Source organism: Motacilla alba, chromosome 2 (genome assembly GCF_015832195.1).
Source record: "Motacilla alba alba isolate MOTALB_02 chromosome 2, Motacilla_alba_V1.0_pri, whole genome shotgun sequence".
NCBI classification, from domain to species: Eukaryota; Metazoa; Chordata; class Aves; order Passeriformes; family Motacillidae; genus Motacilla; species Motacilla alba.
In genome coordinates this window covers 47,631,201-47,648,600 of record NC_052017.1, presented here as the reverse complement: position 1 = coordinate 47,648,600, position 17,400 = coordinate 47,631,201, and the positions used below count along the sequence as shown (strand labels likewise).

The 17,400-nt window shown below is 39.0% G+C and overlaps 1 protein-coding gene across 2 annotated transcripts in view; it reads right to left on the bottom strand.

Moving 5' to 3' along the window:
• TRANK1 (tetratricopeptide repeat and ankyrin repeat containing 1) overlaps window positions 1-17,400 on the bottom strand; it is a 53,996-nt gene that overhangs the window by 29,026 nt on the left and 7,570 nt on the right. The window contains exons 2-9 of one of the 2 annotated variants that reach the window (XM_038128034.1): window positions 14,425-14,559; window positions 13,254-13,377; window positions 11,942-12,092; window positions 10,857-10,975; window positions 7,357-7,440; window positions 3,671-3,809; window positions 3,098-3,229; window positions 1,205-1,372 (exon numbers count right to left, since the gene is read on the bottom strand). In XM_038128034.1, coding sequence (XP_037983962.1) covers window positions 1,205-1,372; window positions 3,098-3,229; window positions 3,671-3,809; window positions 7,357-7,440; window positions 10,857-10,975; window positions 11,942-12,092; window positions 13,254-13,377; window positions 14,425-14,558 — 1,051 coding nt within the window. In that variant the 5' untranslated portion in view covers window position 14,559. Of the gene's footprint in view, window positions 1-1,204; window positions 1,373-3,097; window positions 3,230-3,670; window positions 3,810-7,356; window positions 7,441-10,856; window positions 10,976-11,941; window positions 12,093-13,253; window positions 13,413-14,424; window positions 14,561-17,400 lie in introns of those variants that run through there. The other variant, XM_038128035.1, reaches the window with a different exon arrangement.

Here is a 17,400-nt window from a genome sequence, read left to right as displayed (position 1 = left end):
TTTATTCCTCTCTCTTTCTCCTTTTCATAACTATAACAATAATAATAGGAGTGGTAGTAATTTACTTTATTTGAATTTTCAGACTGTTCTTATCTCAACCCATCATGGGAGGGAAAGGGAAGTGAGTGAGCTGCTGCCTGGTATTTGGCTGGCAGCTGAGGTTAAACCATGACTCCATTTACCATAATTCACTAGGCTGAAAACTGTAATAGTTTCTATATGCAGACAGGAAAATGCTGCAATTATATAATTATTCAGAATTTTTAGAGTAGATGACTAAACCCAGTAATGTTTGCAGCATACACTTTTAATGAGCTTGTCTTATTCCCCAGTGCCATTTAAAAAATACAGCCATAAAAGAATTTCTCCTCTTAAAATTAAAAAACAAAGCCAAAAATATACACCACACCAAAATGTTATCTACAGGTTTTAAGAGACATTCATGTAATGGGAAACAGGAGATTTTAAACAATGTTCCAATAAATGCCCTTAAACAAACACCAAAAACCTTGGCTTGGATTTCCTAAATGCTTCAAGGAGTTCAGATACATGAAAGACCAAACAAACAGTAGCTTTATCTCTTAGGACAAAGAGAGAGACAAGATTGGTCATCTTTTTAGAAAGAAAGACTAACCTCAGATTGTTACCTGTAAAGCTGAGGCTTATTCTCCAGCCTCTCATTTACACCAAGCTTAGAAAACTTGCAGGCTGTGCATCCCCTAAAAAACCCAAAACCAAAAAAACACTGGCCACAAAAGACAGTGCAAACCAAAATGCCAACCAAAGCCATTATTACCACAGAGGTATTGGTGTTAACCTCCTAATGGAGAACCACTGTGCTAAAACCTTCTCCATAGCAAAGATCTCCACGACAAAGAAAGAAAACCTCCTCTGCCAGGAGCCGTAAGATACAAGCACAACGAAACCCCATGTTTTCCAATAAACTTATAAGCAATACACACATGAAAACTGAGATGCAGCCTAAAAACTTTGCTTTATGCCAAGCTTGATCTGAACATCACTTGGCCAGCAGTTGCTTTCAAGCAAGGACAAAATGCTCACTATTGACTAGAAGGAGATCACAGTGACAACTCACAGGGAAAGTTACATAAAACACACCCACAATTACTTATTTGAAATAAAACGATTTTGTACCTAAAGGTTATAATTTTAAAACAGGTAAAGCACACACTGCATGTAGTACCTGTCTGATTCCCAGAGGAAGTGATTTGCTCAATCTGCTTGCTGACTTCTTTTACAGCATCAAAGTTTTTGTTCTTTTTCAAGATATCTATGACATATCTTGACCGTGCATCTGGAACAGTGGGATCAACGCCAAAATTCAGAAGCATGATCACATCTTCTGTTTGTCCTAAAGCAATACATGGAAAAAAAAAATAGACGAAGAGTAATTCACACTTTTCAGGATTTTTTTTCCCTGTTTTCTTTTTTATTTTTAATTACTTAGCACAATTTCTAGCATAACTTTAAAAAAATCTAAATTCTTCTCAGTGTCATAAGTTGACAGGGTTGAAGTCAAAGGTTGGACTTGAAGATCTCAGATGCTTTTTCCAAACTTAATGATTCTGTGTTTTTATGATTCATAATATTTATTATATATAGCCATAAAGAAATAAACTTTAGTAGATACATATAAAAATACATGTTTTCTAATATAATATATAATACATAAAGACATAAACGTTAGTAAATAAATATATATTTTAAATATGTGCTCTCTACGTAATAAATACCATATGAATAGTACAAAATAAACTTTAAGCATCCAAAAGTCTGGAGTTACCTTGGCTGTGATGTTTGCCTCCTGTTGCCACCTCGTGGGCAGAGTAAGAAATTCAAGGAAAAAAGCCAGGGTAACATAAAATGAAATCCCACAGAAACTGAAGGAAAGCACTTAGTTTGCCTCCTCTGACAAGGCACACTGCTATCTAGGCCTTCAATTTTCACCTATTTAAAAGAACACGACAGGCCTGACAGCAAATTATAACTTAGTTAGCCAGGAATTTTGTGGTCCTTTAAAAAATTTTGTAATGAACTATGTTTACTTAGCTAAGGAATGTTCAACTGTGTAACTTTAGCTAGTTTTAATTTAGATCTGTGTTGGCTGAGTGTCAGTAGAAGACCCTGAGAAATTACCTCACCAACCTGCAGAAAGGAACTCAACGGGCCCACTGCCCTTAGAAAACTTAATCAATAGCTGAAGAACAAAATCCAATAAAGGACTGTTTAATGCTGCCATATAACTAGAGATTAATTAAATACCATAGAACAAGAAAGATACCTTGAGAGAGTTAAGGAGTCAAAGGCCTATACACCCCAGAAAACTGGATTAATACACTGCTGGTGCAGTAAAGGAGCCACTTCATAGGCTTATACAGCCCAGGAAACTTAATCAATAGTAATTGTCCAACCAGGACAGCAAATGTAATAAAGCACTGTTTAGCTGGATAAAACTTGGGTTATTCATTAAAAAAAGAGACAGATGAGATGTTCTGGTGGTAATTAAGAAGAACAAAACACCTATACCATAATGCAATAAATTGGGCAGGCTTTTGGGAGTATCTATAAAAAGAAGTTGGATGCTATAGCGTATATATAAATGACTGAAAATTCTTTTTTCTTTGAACATGTCTATGGCAAATGAATTCCCAATATGTTCCCAATTTTGACTCAAAATTGTTACTAAGAATGTTCATCTCACAGGTTTTTGCTGTTAGATTTAAAACTCTTTGTTTCAGGCCTCCAGGTGGTCTAATGTAATTTTAAGGGCACATCAAAATTAAAAAAATTTAACTTCTAGGATTCTAAAAAATGCAGCATACTTGTGAAGAAACCCTAACCAGACAAACCAAAGATCAAAGAAAATGGTCACACATCACACATACAAATTGAAAAAGGAATTCCTGGAATGTTTAAATATCAGTTGCCACTACAAGTCTGCATTCAGGTATTTTCTCATTTTCTTCCTTAGCATGAAATAGTTAACACCAGGGTCTGAAACCTTCTTCCATTATAGATTTTTCCATATGAAAACAAAACAATACACACACACACACAAAAGAAAAAAGTTATTTACTGCGTTTCTGTGAATATTCACTGGAAGAGGCCACAATATGCAGCAGGGTCTGTCCATCTCTGTCTTTCTGGTTGATCCTATCCTTCAGCTCTGGCCTCCAAGTCAGTAACCATCTGAAGAGATGGTTCTTTGCTGAAATGATAAAAAAAAAACACTTAAAGAAACAGATCCTGGGGTTTTCCCCTTTGGAGTGGCAAGATGCAAATCTAAGGTTGAGTCATGACTCTACTACACACAAAGAAACTGCTACTCCACACTGAGATGGGGGAAAGAAACACTGTACCTTTTATAAAGCTGACATATTCGGGTTACAAAAGACCCATATCAATCACATTTTTGCTTCAAAACACAGAAAAGAACAATTATATTAGATTTCTACCACTATCAGGCATGGGTGATCGAGGAGAGTGTTTACAACATTTCTAAAAGAGTGCTTTATTGGCATGTGGAAGGTTATCCCTATTTGACCTGACCTGAACTGTTGGGACATTTTTCTTAATTTAAAAAAGGTCCAGCTCTCAGTCCTCTGATAAAAGCCAGCATTGTTTTATTTTAGCTGCAGATGTCACTCACTTGCTTTGATACACAGTCTGATAACAGCATGCAGCGGATACAGTCCGATGGACTCAGCCTTGGCCCCAATGGAAATCAGCCACTTGACTAACTCTGCTACTTCCTGCAGCTTCTCACCACGACCATACAACTCAGAAGTCTGGCAGCAAAGAGAACAATTTCAACACATTATTTTTACATTCACAAAAAGCATTTCTTTTTCAATATTTTCTATATTTTCACGACAAGAATCAGTGGAACAACAACAACAACCAAGCCATAGCCACTGTAAAATGAACTATTTATTTATTTCATAGACTTACACAGAATGGCTTGGGTTGAAAGGGATCTGAAATACCATGTACTTTCAACTCCCTGCTGCAGGCAGGGACACCATTCACTACACCAGGCTGCTCAGAACTCCATTCAACCTCAAACACTTCCAGGGATGGGGCATTCACAACTTCTCTGGGCACCTTGTTCCAGTGCTTCAGCACCCTTTCAGTAAAGAATTTCTTCTTGATAGCTAATCTAAACCTACCGTCTTTCAGTCTGAATCCATTCCCCCTCCTCCTGTCACCACATGCTCTTGTAAAAAGTCTCTCCTCACCTTTCTTGTGGGCTCCCTTCAGGTACTGTTAAGGCCACAATTAGATGACCACAAAGCCTTCTCTTTACCAGGCTGAACAATTGCAATTCTCTCAACCTTTCCCCACAAGAAAGGTGCTCCATTCCTATAATCATCTTGGTGGCCTCCGCTGGTGGCCTCAGTCCCAACAAAGTGATGTCAGGAATAGTGTGGCCTTCAGGACCAGGGTGGCAATGGTCCCTCTGCACTTGACGCTGGGGAGGCCACACTGCAAGTCCTGTGTTCTGTACTGAGCCACTCTCTACAGGAAAAACACTGCAGTTCTGGAGCGTGTCCAGAAAAAGGCAATGGAGCTGGTAAACAGTTCTGGAGCACAAGTCTGGTCAGGAGAGGCTGAAGGAACTGGGGTTGTTTAGCCTGGAGAAAAGGAGGCTAAGGAGAGACCTCACTGTTCTCTACAGCTTCCTTTCAGGAAGCTGTAGCCAGTTGGGCGTTGGTCTCTTTCACCACCTTCCAGGTGAAAAAAGGAGGAGAAGTGGCTTTAAGTTGGGTCAGCAGAGGTTCAGATCTGATATTAGGAAATAAAAATTGACTGAAAGAGTGGTTAGGCACCAGAATAACTTGCCCAGGGAGGTGTTGGGAGTCACCAGCTCAGGAAGTGTTCAAGAGGCAGCTGGATGTGGCAATTGGAGTTCAGGGATGATTATAGTGCTGCTGTGTTGATTGTGAAGGTCTCTTCCAACCTCGATGATTCTGGGATTCTGAGAAACTACACAGCCTCAGCAGAAGCCAGCAGAACTTAAAAAGTATGTTCTAGCAAGGACTTAATGAACATGAAGCACAGTCTACAAGGGGTATAGCAATATAGGATACTCTGGAGGTGTGCAGCAGAAGCTAAGATGGAAATTGAGACAATATGCCAGAAGGATCAGGACATGAGGAGGTGGTCGGAAACAGCGTTCAGACAAAACTTCTCCATTTGTGCCAGTCATCTTTTTAAATAGCAGCCTTCACACACGCTTCCAACATTTACAAATAAATCTTTTTTTTCTAATACTTCATGCCAAATTTTGACTGGCAAGAAATACTCTTTGAGCACAGCTATCAAACCAAAATACAACAGATTATAGGGAGAATGTAGCAGCAGCAGGGGAAGTTCGAGTTGTCAGAAAGCCACATTTTCTAATTTTTGCAAAGGAGGATCAGTACCTAGGGATTTTTCATCTTGATTCTTTCAGCCTTGCATGTGTACAACAAACCCACTAAAACAGGTAAGATTGGTTGGGCCAATTCAACTAAAAAAGGGGTGTACTATTTTGTAAAGCCTGCCCATTTTTCCTGTCTCAATGAGGCATTTTGCTTTGCTGGAAGATACTTTGCTAAGACACTCTGCATGGGTCCTCTGCTGTTTTCAGCCTTCATTGCCAGTGTGGAGTTACTGTGCTAGCATTGGCACAGCACACCTGCCTAATGATACCCAACCAAGATATGCTTACATATATCCATTCACTAATTCTTCCACTATTTCTAAGAAAGAGCCTATGAAGAGATGTGAATTAATTTCCCTTGCATTACCCTCAGAATTACTCCTGCTCATTCTGTCAGGCACCTAACCGAAATACAATTAAGGTAAAAGCACCAATTTTAAATTATTATGACCAAAGTACCACAAGGACTGTAACAGCCAAATGGCAAATTCTAGTATAATCCACCAATATGACTTAAACCGGTGGCAGCTCTCTGGCCACAGAGAGCAAGAGGCACAACTTTCCCAGGCATTGTCCTGGGGAAGGCTGCGAGAAGATCAGAGAAAAGAATGATAAACAATTCTTATCTTCACTTGCTGCACCTGTTGTTGTGAATACGTGGAATGTGTTCTGGAGATTTGCTTACCAAAGGGTGGTTTCATAATTGGCCAATGGTGATGGTGTTTAGCTGGAAGGACTAATTGTGTCCACCTGTATCGTGACTGTCTGTAAGGGCTGACGGGTTTCTTAATAAGTATAGAATAATGAAGTGATTGATCAGGCTTCTGAGAATTACTGAGTCAATGCTAATTATTACCAGGCTGGGGGCCTGCAGTGACATAAACCTTTGTGAGGAACAGCAAAGGCTGATACTGAGAAAATTCCTGGGAAGCACGAGACAAAGTGCACACTATCTGAGAACAGGAAAGGCGTCCTGTTTCTTCGAAGCCTGCAAAGCTGGAGGAAACTAACAAATTGTCAGGCTGACAGATTCATTACAGGCCTGCAGCCAGGTTGCGTGCAAAGGACTGAACAAAGATTCTCACACTAAGTGTATAAATACTGTCTTAACTATGCAATAAACAGATTCATTTTGCTCTCAGCTCCTGAGTCTTGCATTCATACATCACCAAACCTTGCCAGACAGTTAATAGCAAGCAGGGATACTACAGCTACTACAGCTAATGTCTTTCTTTCCTCTCAGGAAAGAAACTTTAAGAAATATAGAAATTCTTTACTGTAAGGGTGGTAAGGCACTGGAACAGGCTGACCAGAGAAGCTATGGGTGCCCATTCCAGGCAGTGCTCAAAGCCAGGTTTGATGGGGCATTGAGCAACCTGGTCTAGTGGAAGGTGTCCCTGCCCATGATAGGGGGTGGAACTAGATGATCTTTAACATCCCTTCCAACCCAAATCATTCTAGGAGTCTATGGTAAACCAAATGGAATTTCTCAATTTCTCACAAGCACTGTGAGATGCCTTTAGAAAGCTGGTATGTCACTGCTATGGAAACTGGTTGCTCCTAAGCTGCAGAGCTGGTGAACTCCCAGCAGCTCCTGGCTCACAAACAACCTCCAACTACACCTTTGTAATACACATACACCTTGGAAATATTAAATTTCATTCAGAAATATTACATTACATGAAGTTAAATTTTCAAACTAATAGATGATAAAGTATATATATATATATATAAATTATAAAGTATAATTATATAACATCCATGTATTATTTTTAATTTTATTTCTCTTGCTTCAAGATGGAAAATCTCTCACTAAAGTTATTAGGAAGAAAATAAATAGATACAATGAAAAAATAAAAAGCATGAGAAAATAAATAGATACAATGAAAAAATAAAAAGCATGAACTTACCTCAAAGAGATTCTTCAGAGATACCTGGTTAACTCTGAGATCACGGGGCAGCTCTTGCTTCTCAGACAACAACAACAGACAAGACTGAAAAAAAACCCCAATCATTAATGGTTTTATAAGCACACTTAAAACTTTGTTCTTCACTGCCTCATCAGATCTTGTCAGAAAGCCAACACGGGCTAACAATATTTCAGATGTTTTTGTAATATCACAACTGAATCTCAGCTTCTAATTTTCAACTGAATTAATGTAATATACACTGGATGTCTAATATACGCTGGAGTGATGATCGTTTTCTCAGAAATAAAAATCATGTTAAAGAAGTTAGGCCCTAAAAAATTCTGCAATACTTGGAATACTTCCAGTGCTCTGCTTTAGGAATGAACCTTTACACTGGGTACAAGACTGTCCAGCTAACACCAACAACCCAAGCAGAAAGCAAGAAATGAATACTGTATCTTCTTCTGCTTTCTTGCATTTTCTGTTTCTCTAAAAAACTTAGCCTTGCTCCTTGAAAACCCACCTAACTTCACCAGAAGACAAGGGAAGGACTATGGATGCCATCTACCTGGACTTCTGTAAGGCCTCGATACAGTGCCCCACAACAGTCTTAGCTCTAAACTGAGGTGATATCAGTTTAATAAATGGACTGCTGGATGGATAAGGAACTGGCAGAATGGCTGCATCCAAAGAGCTGTAGTGGATGGATTAGTGTCCAAGTAGAAACCAGCAGTGAGCGGTGTTCCTCCAGTGCCTGTAATGGGACCAGTACATTCACTGTCTTCATTAATGACATTGCCAGTGGGATTGTGAGGTGCCTTCAATAGCTCAGCAAGTTTGCAGATGGCACCAAGCTGAGTGATGCTGTTGATAATGCTCAAGGGAAGGGATGACATCCAGAGAGACTCCAACAGGCTTGAGGAGCAGGCCCATGGGAACCCCAGGAATTTCAACAAGGCCAAGCGCAAGGTCCTTCACCTGGGTCAGGGCAATCCCCAGTATCAATACAGACTGAGGAAGAAGGACCGGTGGGATAATGATGGATAAAAAATAGGATAAAAGCCAGCAAAGTGCACTCACAGCCCAGAAAACAAACGGGATCCTGAGCTGCATAAAAAGTAGCATGGTCAGCAGGTCAAGGGAAGTGACTCTACCTCTCTGCTCTGCTGCGACCAACCTGGAATGTTACATCCATCTCTGGGGTCCCCAGTACAGAAAAGACATGGACGTGTTGGAATGAGTCCAGAGGAGGGCCACCAAATGGAGCAACTCTCCAACCCCCAATTACACGGGGATGAAGCAACTGTCCTGTGATGAAAGGCTGAGAAAGCTGGGGTTATTCAGCCTGGAGAAGGTTTCAGGGAAAACTTATAATAATGCAATAATGTCAATATAAAAAAGGGGGCTTTAAAGAAAGTTTTAAACAAGGCCTTTGTGACAGGACACGAGGCAACAGTTTTAACCTCAAAGAGAGCTTGTTCTCATTGGACATAAGGAAAAATTTTTTATGATACAGGTGGTAAGGCACTGGAACAGGCTGCCCAGGGAAGCTCTTGAATACCCCATCCTTAAGAGTGTTGAAGGTCAGGTTCGGCCGGCCTTTCAGCAATCTGATCTAATGAAAGATGTCCCTGCCCAGAGTAGGGGCTTGGATGGGGCATGAGGGGCTCCAGTGAGTCCATAGCTCCAGTGTGAGTCCCCCACGGGCTGTGGTTACTGTCAGAAGCCTGTTCCTTCATGGTATCTCCACAAGCTACTCTGCCTAAGCAGAGTGGTGGTAAAGTGGTGGTAAAACAGCTTGAACTTGACCTTATTTGTAAAAGTTATCAGTGATGGATAGAGAAGGGAAGATCACACTGCTTATGGTCTTGAAGAATGCTGAGACCAGCCTGACTCATCAATCCCAGAGTTACACGTTCTGAGGATGTGAAAAACAGTGTTTCCTGACAGAAACTGGTACCGGTGACAACACAGCAAAGCTCCTGATAAAGGAACCAACAGGTGATACTACTGATAACTTATCTAAAGCTGCTAAACTGACACAGCCAGCCTGGAAATACATGACTGACAGGCACTTTATATGACAAAAGCACAGTCACACTTTTTAAAAGCAGGGTCTTCTAACACATCCCTTCCTGTATGTGTGTGGAGATTCCTCCCCTGAGTGGAGATTCCCCACAAGATGACTCCTGGAGGCTGAGCAAAAGAGGTTTGCTCGTGGCCACTGGCATGGGAGAGTAACATCAATCTCTAGTTAATAACAATTTTCTTTAATATCTTCATATGTTTAATACCAATGCTTTACTATTGCTTCAATAAATAGTATTGAAGTATTATATAGTGTATATATTATTATATAATATTTACTAACTGTTATAACTATCTGTACTGTGTAGTAAATAATTCTGATTAAAGTATTTTAGTCTGATCATTATCATAAATTTAAATAAGTTATTAATTTTATTTATATGTATATATTTGGTTTGCCCGCTTTAATCCCGTGGGACAAAGTCATATACAGGCTCAATTACACATATATTATCCTTTAAACATAAACCATTCACCAAGTCTGGGAGTAGGATTGGATTCAACAGCATCTACACACCCCTCTGAGGAGTTTAGAAAGCAAGTGGGTCCTGTCTGAACCTTATGACTCAACAAGAGGGTGTCCCTGATAAACCTCAACTGAAGCTTCCATTTTGCCTGTGACAGGCTACAAAGAAGCCCCTTGCTCTGGGCCTGGAGCACCTCCTCCTTCTCTACACCTGGGGCTCACAGGGCTGCTTCCCTCATCCTTTCCCCCTCACTGTCCCAGGCAGGGCTTGACCCTTTTTAAAACACACTTTCTCTGAGGCACCACCACCTTGGCTGAGCCATGCCCTGAAATAAGGCCATTGGAGCCAGCTGGATGTGACACAGCTCTGGCCACTCCTCACAGGTGCCCTGCTGGCCCTACTGCCAGCACCTCACCAACAACATCCCATATAGGTGTAACTGTGGCAATGATCAATTTTTTCCACAGTTGAGAGAGGACTAAAAGAATTTCATCCACCTTCTGATTTTTCTAAATTATCTGTTTTTGCTCAACACTCATGTACTTCCACTGAGATGCTCCTTTATTGTGAGTCTTTCACAGATAGTTTCAAAGATCCAGCTGGTCATACAGAATGAAAAGCAAAAGGGATCACAAATAAATTTGTATTTTTTCCCCATCTAATCTGAATATTGTTGAATTGAATAGTGACTCTAGGTGGTACTATAAGAGAGACAACAGACAGCAGCAAGAGACAAGCAAGATTTCAAGTCCATCATATCCCTTTCAGAAATGAGTTTCAGAAATTATTTATCACTAAAAACATTTTTCCAAGTCTTAAAAATCAAGACATTTGAACCAGGCAGCAATACATATTCACTGTTTTAAAGGTAACACAAACTTATGCTGAAGTGGTAAGACCTGAGTGCCCAACGTGCAGTGGGAGGTGACACGGTGACACACTTACCCGCCACTTTCCTTTCTGGGCCAGCTTTTCTATCACTGCTTGCCAAATTACTGCATTGAAATGTGCACTGAAGATATAATCATACACAGGGTAGAAACTTCGTGGCAAGTTTTGTTCATCTGCAAGAATAAGCGGTAGAGAAAACTGTTATACACAGCACTTCAAAGGTCGGAGTGTCCAACTTCATTGCACGGCGATCATTTTAGCACTGGTTAATACCCAGGGGATTGCCCAGTGAGGGCTTAAGAAATGCTGGTCACCCAACTGATTCAGCATGCTGTTTATCAGTGGCCAGATTTCATTAAACAAGGGGGAAAAAATTAATCCCTGCTCTCAAGAAACACCTGTAAGCCCCAAGGCATTGTGAACCTCATGGCAATTCTTCCACTTATGGGTCAATCAGCTACTGACTCTGCAACCATGAATCAAAGACCTTAGTGTGGGGCTACAAGCTCAAGGAAAGGCAGCAGAGGCACAACCTGAAATCTCCAGGCATGCCTGTAGCCCCATCAGACAAAGCATATTAAACAGACTAAAAAAGCAAGTAGAAGAGGAGAGACTGAGGAGAGAGAGCGGGACACAGACGACGGACATTGTTGAAAAACACCCATACAATGCCACAGGAAGGCCACATTTCCTCTTTTCATTGCTGTCCATTACTAGCTGTGGGAAAGTCCTCCACACTGAAATTGTAACAAAATTTAAACTGCCTATCTTCTAATCATTTTCAAATCTACCTGGCTAAAAGAAAAGCGGGATGGTCTGGACAAAAACCACTTAAAGCCTCTGGGATCTGGAGCTCCAAATCTCCAATCTGGTCTTCCTGACTATAAATTTTGACCTTTTCTAACTATTCCATAATTGATGTGTTCCTGTGAGGACAACTCACTCCCCTGCACTGTTTTGAGATTGTTGGTGTCTGCTGTATGCAAACTGGACCAAGTTCACCACATCCTCAGTACATTCATAATCCTCAAACAGGCCTTACACACTGAAGGACCAAAGGAATGATCTCACAAAGGACGTGATACTAAGTGTCATCATCACTACTACTTAGAAAAATTAAGGTCTTAATTTGAGTTTACCATTGACACTTATGAAGATTCCTGCTATAAACTCAGCAATTTGAGTTTGATCTGCAGAAGAATTCAGTAGAACCAGACCTCTGTGGAACATAGAAATTGCCTCATTAGACTTTGATAACATGATGAATGAGTGGCCAGCTCTATAATAAGCCTGAAAAAAAAAAGGAGAAAAAAGATGTTGGGAAAATATTCCGAGAAATTTACTACCAAAAAGAAGTTTTTTTTTTTTCAAATTCTCACATTATGTTATAAAAATGACATGTAGTACTATTTCCACAGCTTCTTATATATTGATAAAAAAAAAAAAAAGTGAAATAAACTATTTTATTCTAATTCCTTGAAATTCACAATATGTTACTGATATTATCACAGATACTAAAAGTGCAATCCTGAAATTCAAAGCTTGGAAAATAACTACACAATGAAAGAAATACTTTCAGCAGCTGTATGTTAACCTCCTCTGGACAACAGTGGGGTTTTTTTGTGTCACAAGTCCAGAATATATGTTTCCACATAACTGCATTTTGCAGTATTTCTTTCCCACAATGCATATATTCTTCAGCCAACAGCACCTGAACGTGTTTATATTCACCCTGAATTAGATTGTGCCAGCTCAGAGTCACAGTGGAGTTAATTTGTTCAGATAACTGGCACGTTGCAACACAGCACAAGTTAAATAGGCATTTGGATGCAATTTTACCATATCTAAATAAAAAAATGTTCCACTAAAGGCTCCAGGAGTCTTTAGTGGTTAGACCAGAAGACTAACCAAATTATTTATGTCTATTGCACATAAAAGCCAATCTAAGAGTATGACTCCGTATCATAAATACTGTACAACTCCTACTTATCCCTAGCTACTTGAGTCAAGGTGTACTTAATCAATGTGTATTTAATCACAAGCCAAGTGTAATGTATTGTTCTGTCCACTGGAAATACAATATGACCTCGGTCACCAAGTACCACTCCCAGGAACTGGAGACTTATTAACGTGTAACCCTTGTTTGGGATATTGGTAGTTTCATTTCTTGAAAGCATTGGTACCCCTCTCATTGGGACCCAAAGAGAACCAGCATCTCCTGGTGCAAAAGGGAGCTGCATCATTTCATTAAAAATACTATTACAGCTGTGAATCTGATGCTTATGTGTAGAATCAAAAACTGATTCTGGAATTTTATGTTTTATGTAGTGATCATGCCCCAAAGCAAAAACACAATAAAAAGATCATGACACCATAATAAAATAAAAAATAAAATTTAAAAAAAAAGGCAAGGAAGGCATGCAAAAACTGCCAGGTTAAGCATCTGAATACCTTAACATACTCCGGATCCCACTGTAAGCTTTGGTGGGCTAACACCATTGAATCCTTCCATTTGCCCAGGCAGTACAAGGCAGTTGATTTGTTGCACAACAACACAGCTATGTCCCGGGAACACCTAAAGATATGGTTTTAGCATTACTGTTTATTCACCTGAAAAAGGATCATACTTTACAGTTAGTGATATGAATAAATTTAAAAATTGACACATATCACCCACCTGACCAAATCAGAGGTAAAAAATGTAGTTTGAGATAATAAAAAGCATTTGAATATCGACTATAAAATGTCTCAGAGACATCCTAATGATACCTTAGTGATACCCATAGTGATAACCTGGTGTCTTCTGCAGCAGAAAGCCAAGCCACTGGAATAATGAAGTATGAGGATTTAGCAAGAGCTCAGACCACCTTGATATACCTACATATGGCTCAGTGAAAGCCAGCAGCCAGGAATGGAGGAAAACAGACCAATGAATGGCAGCTGTGGGATGGAAAGAGTACTAAACACATTTTGGTCACAAAAAAAACAATCTCAATGCATTTCAGTGTATCACCACTTGGTGAAGTCAACAGAAAAATCCACATTATTTAAAATAAATGAGTGGCCGGTGTTAAATTAGGTTAACAGCAGTGTTAATATACAGCAGTAATGAATATTTAATAGTTAACACAATACCCAACTATTTAATCATTACTGACATTACCAACTTATGTTAACTGATGAAAAACACTTAAAAGTGCCTCTGGAAAGAAATATCCAAAGGAATATTCTGCTTAAAAACTATTTTTGACAAGTTGCAGAAAATTGAGAATGACCCAATAACAAGAACAAAGTAACCTGCATGAATCATTTTACAGATAATCATATTATTCATGTAACAGCAGGCTAGGACATGGCAAAATCACAGCATTTGAGCTTTAATTGCACTAATTTATAATTTATGTTTATGTAAAAATATTCAGATTTAAGTCATGAATTAATCTCTCACATAAATGTAAGGAACAGAATAACTTAAATCTGGTAGACTAAAGTATGAAAAAAGATATAAGAAAATCAAGTGTTAGGTCAAAAAACAGAGTTTTGAATTAAGTGTGCAACTGTACATATTTACATAATTCAGGCTTATCTTATGGTTTGCATGTCATAATTCAAGAATACTTACGGGAACCATTGCATTAAGTAACCAAGTGTTTGTAGAGCTTCATCATAGTTTTTGATGGCCATAGAGTAATTTCCATTTTTAAAATCCTGGTTCCCAGCTTGCCTCTTCAAGTGTGCATATGTCATGGGATCCATGCTAAGGAAAGCAAAAAAAGAAAGAAGAAAAATTAATCAAACAAAAGCACTGACTTATGAGACATTTCTTTCCCTAAAATTGACTTAAATTTTCATCTTAGTTTTTGCATTTTTGAAAAGGAGGACAAAAGAGCACATCTTCTTTGTTTCCTGCAGTTGGACTAGTAAAATAGAGCTCTGGTAACAGCCTCATCTTTGCTGTTGATGCCTCCTCAACTTTTCATTTACTTCTTAATAAACTTCAGCTAACCGGATCTACCACTGGTATGCATTTTTGTTTCAGTTTTTATCCTTGGGTCTTAAACTGCATCTTTTAAATTAGGATTCCAAATTATTTCAATGTGTGAACATATACTCAACACAGGAGGGAATATCTGAGAAAACACAGCATTTATATGCTTAAGAAATACATTAAGTTATACATTTCAATTAATTAAACACAAAACTCATTTACTTGCTTTTTATTTTTGGGTTTTTTATCTAGGCCCTCTGTCTAGATACTCAACAATCTGATGCATACAGAACTGCTTAGAAACTTAATTACTGCAAGAAAATATTGTAACATAGTATGGTAATAGTGCTTTAGGACCTTGAATCAGACTTAAGACAGTCATTAAAATGAATACAGGAATTGGCCAGAGAAAACAAAGGTTGAAACTAGCATCAACTGTAACTTACTGAAAAACTACTTCATCATTAAAATTCTAAAATCAGTGTTATTAAAGAAAGCTAGTCACATGGTCAAGCAGCTAAATGAAAGAAACAAATGCAAAAGGAAAAGCAGCTACAGGTATGAGAAACAGCACACAAGAAACAGACAAGAGAAATACCCAGTGCTAAACTGCTGTGTAGAATCATTCTTCACAGATTGATTTTATGATTAAAAGCTGTTTCCATTACCTGTAAAAACCTGTATGAATCTCACAAATCTCAATGCAATTAAGTAAGATTAATTCACCAAATAGGAATGCAGAGATTTACTTATTATCCAGGTAATAACAGGCCTGTAACAAAACCCATAAAATCTGCAACCTTTGCTACCGGCTAACGTAATGTCAAAGTTTAGTCTGGCAGGCAGCTAAACACCACACAAACCTCAGCTCACTCCCCCACTCTCCAAGTGGATGGGGGAGAGTATTAGGGAAAAAAGTAAAATTTGTGTGTTGACATAAGGACGGCTTAACGTCACAGAAAAAAAAGGGAAAATACTAATACTGATGCTACTAATAATGTATTTGGAATATACAAAACAATAAACGCACAGTGCAATTGCTCACCACCCACTGACCAATGTCCAGCCAGTTCCTGAGGAGCAGCCCCTGGGCAGTTTTCCCTCCTAATTTATACACATGACATTCTATGGTAGAGAACATCCATTTGGCCAGTTCAGGTCAGCTGTCCTGGCTGTGTGCCCTTCCAGATCCTGTGCTCCCTTGCAGATGATAGGGAAGCATCAGAAGCTGAGAAGTCCTTGACTTATGGCAAACACAGCTCAGCAACTACTAAAACATCAGGGGGTTATCAACATTATCCTCATACTAAATCCAACACACAGCACTGTACCAGCTACTGAGTAGAAAATTATCCTAGCTGTGAAAGCAGGACTAAAATATGTGCAAGATCTCTTGGCTACAGAGCAAACTAGATATTTTTAAGTATATGAATTTACAGACAAAGCAAGAAAAATTCCTGATGTATTTTCTCTGTAGTACTCCTCAGGATGAGGCTGAAACACCAAGAATCAGCACTGTCTGGTGAGCACAGAGGTATGATAAAGCACACTACAGATGGCACTGTGCCTTTGCACTTATCCAAGCACAAAAAGCACCTGTCAGGCTTACAAGTGCACTAAGAAGATGGGAGAGCAGCAGCCCACAACTCTGAGAAGGCAACAGCAGAAAAATCAGGTGAAACCATAAAGTTCAGATCTGCACTGCTTCAAACTGACTGGGAAATGACCTGTCAGAAGTTACATCTTAACTAAACAAATAAACACTCCCTGATGATGTCTGTAATTGAACCATCAGCTTGCTAATTCCAGGGAAGCACCAAGAACAGATGAAATCCTGGATAAAAACTAAACTCAAGAGAAAGAGGTCCCAGCTACTGAGGGGAGGCAGGACAACCAGTCATGCTAGAGTGGTAATTTTTACATTTATCCCAGGCAAAGTAAATCATCACTTTATTGAGCAATGTACATACAGTATATACTTTAAAAATACTGCGTCTCCAGACCGCAAATCAAGTGTACTTAAAGATATTTAGGACTTTTTTTACACTGCATGGTATAAGCATTATTAAGGTGAAAAAAAAAAAAAAAGAAAATATTAGAGCAACAGAACAAAGGAAAAAAAAACAAGTGCTAAAAGATGGTTCCACCTCATCTTTTGTGCAATTCTTTCAGGTTTCAATTCTTCATCATCAGGTAGCTTGACAAATTATTTCTCAAGAATAATACCAAAATAGGTCAGCTACACAGGAGTTTTTTCCAAGTAGGAATACACATGAACTGGTGCTTTTTCAAATTATAGCTTAATTTCAGGGGTTTTTTTTCTTTTTTTAAGAAAGCTGTGCTTCTACTCAGTGTAATATTGCTCCCAAGAATTGTATTTTTGTCTTACTTTCCTTTGGAACATACTAAAAGTACAAGTACAAATAAAAGGTATTCCCAAGATATTTAAAAGATTGTTTTTTCCACAGTACAGCAGAAGCAGCAATGAGCATTTTAAAAGGACTTTCCAACGTGTTCTGTGCTGATAAATTTTGGAACTGAACTCCCTGTTTCAGATCAGAAGGCAGCATTCCCTCCCCTTTCCAGGAAGCAGGAATTTTCACCAGAACA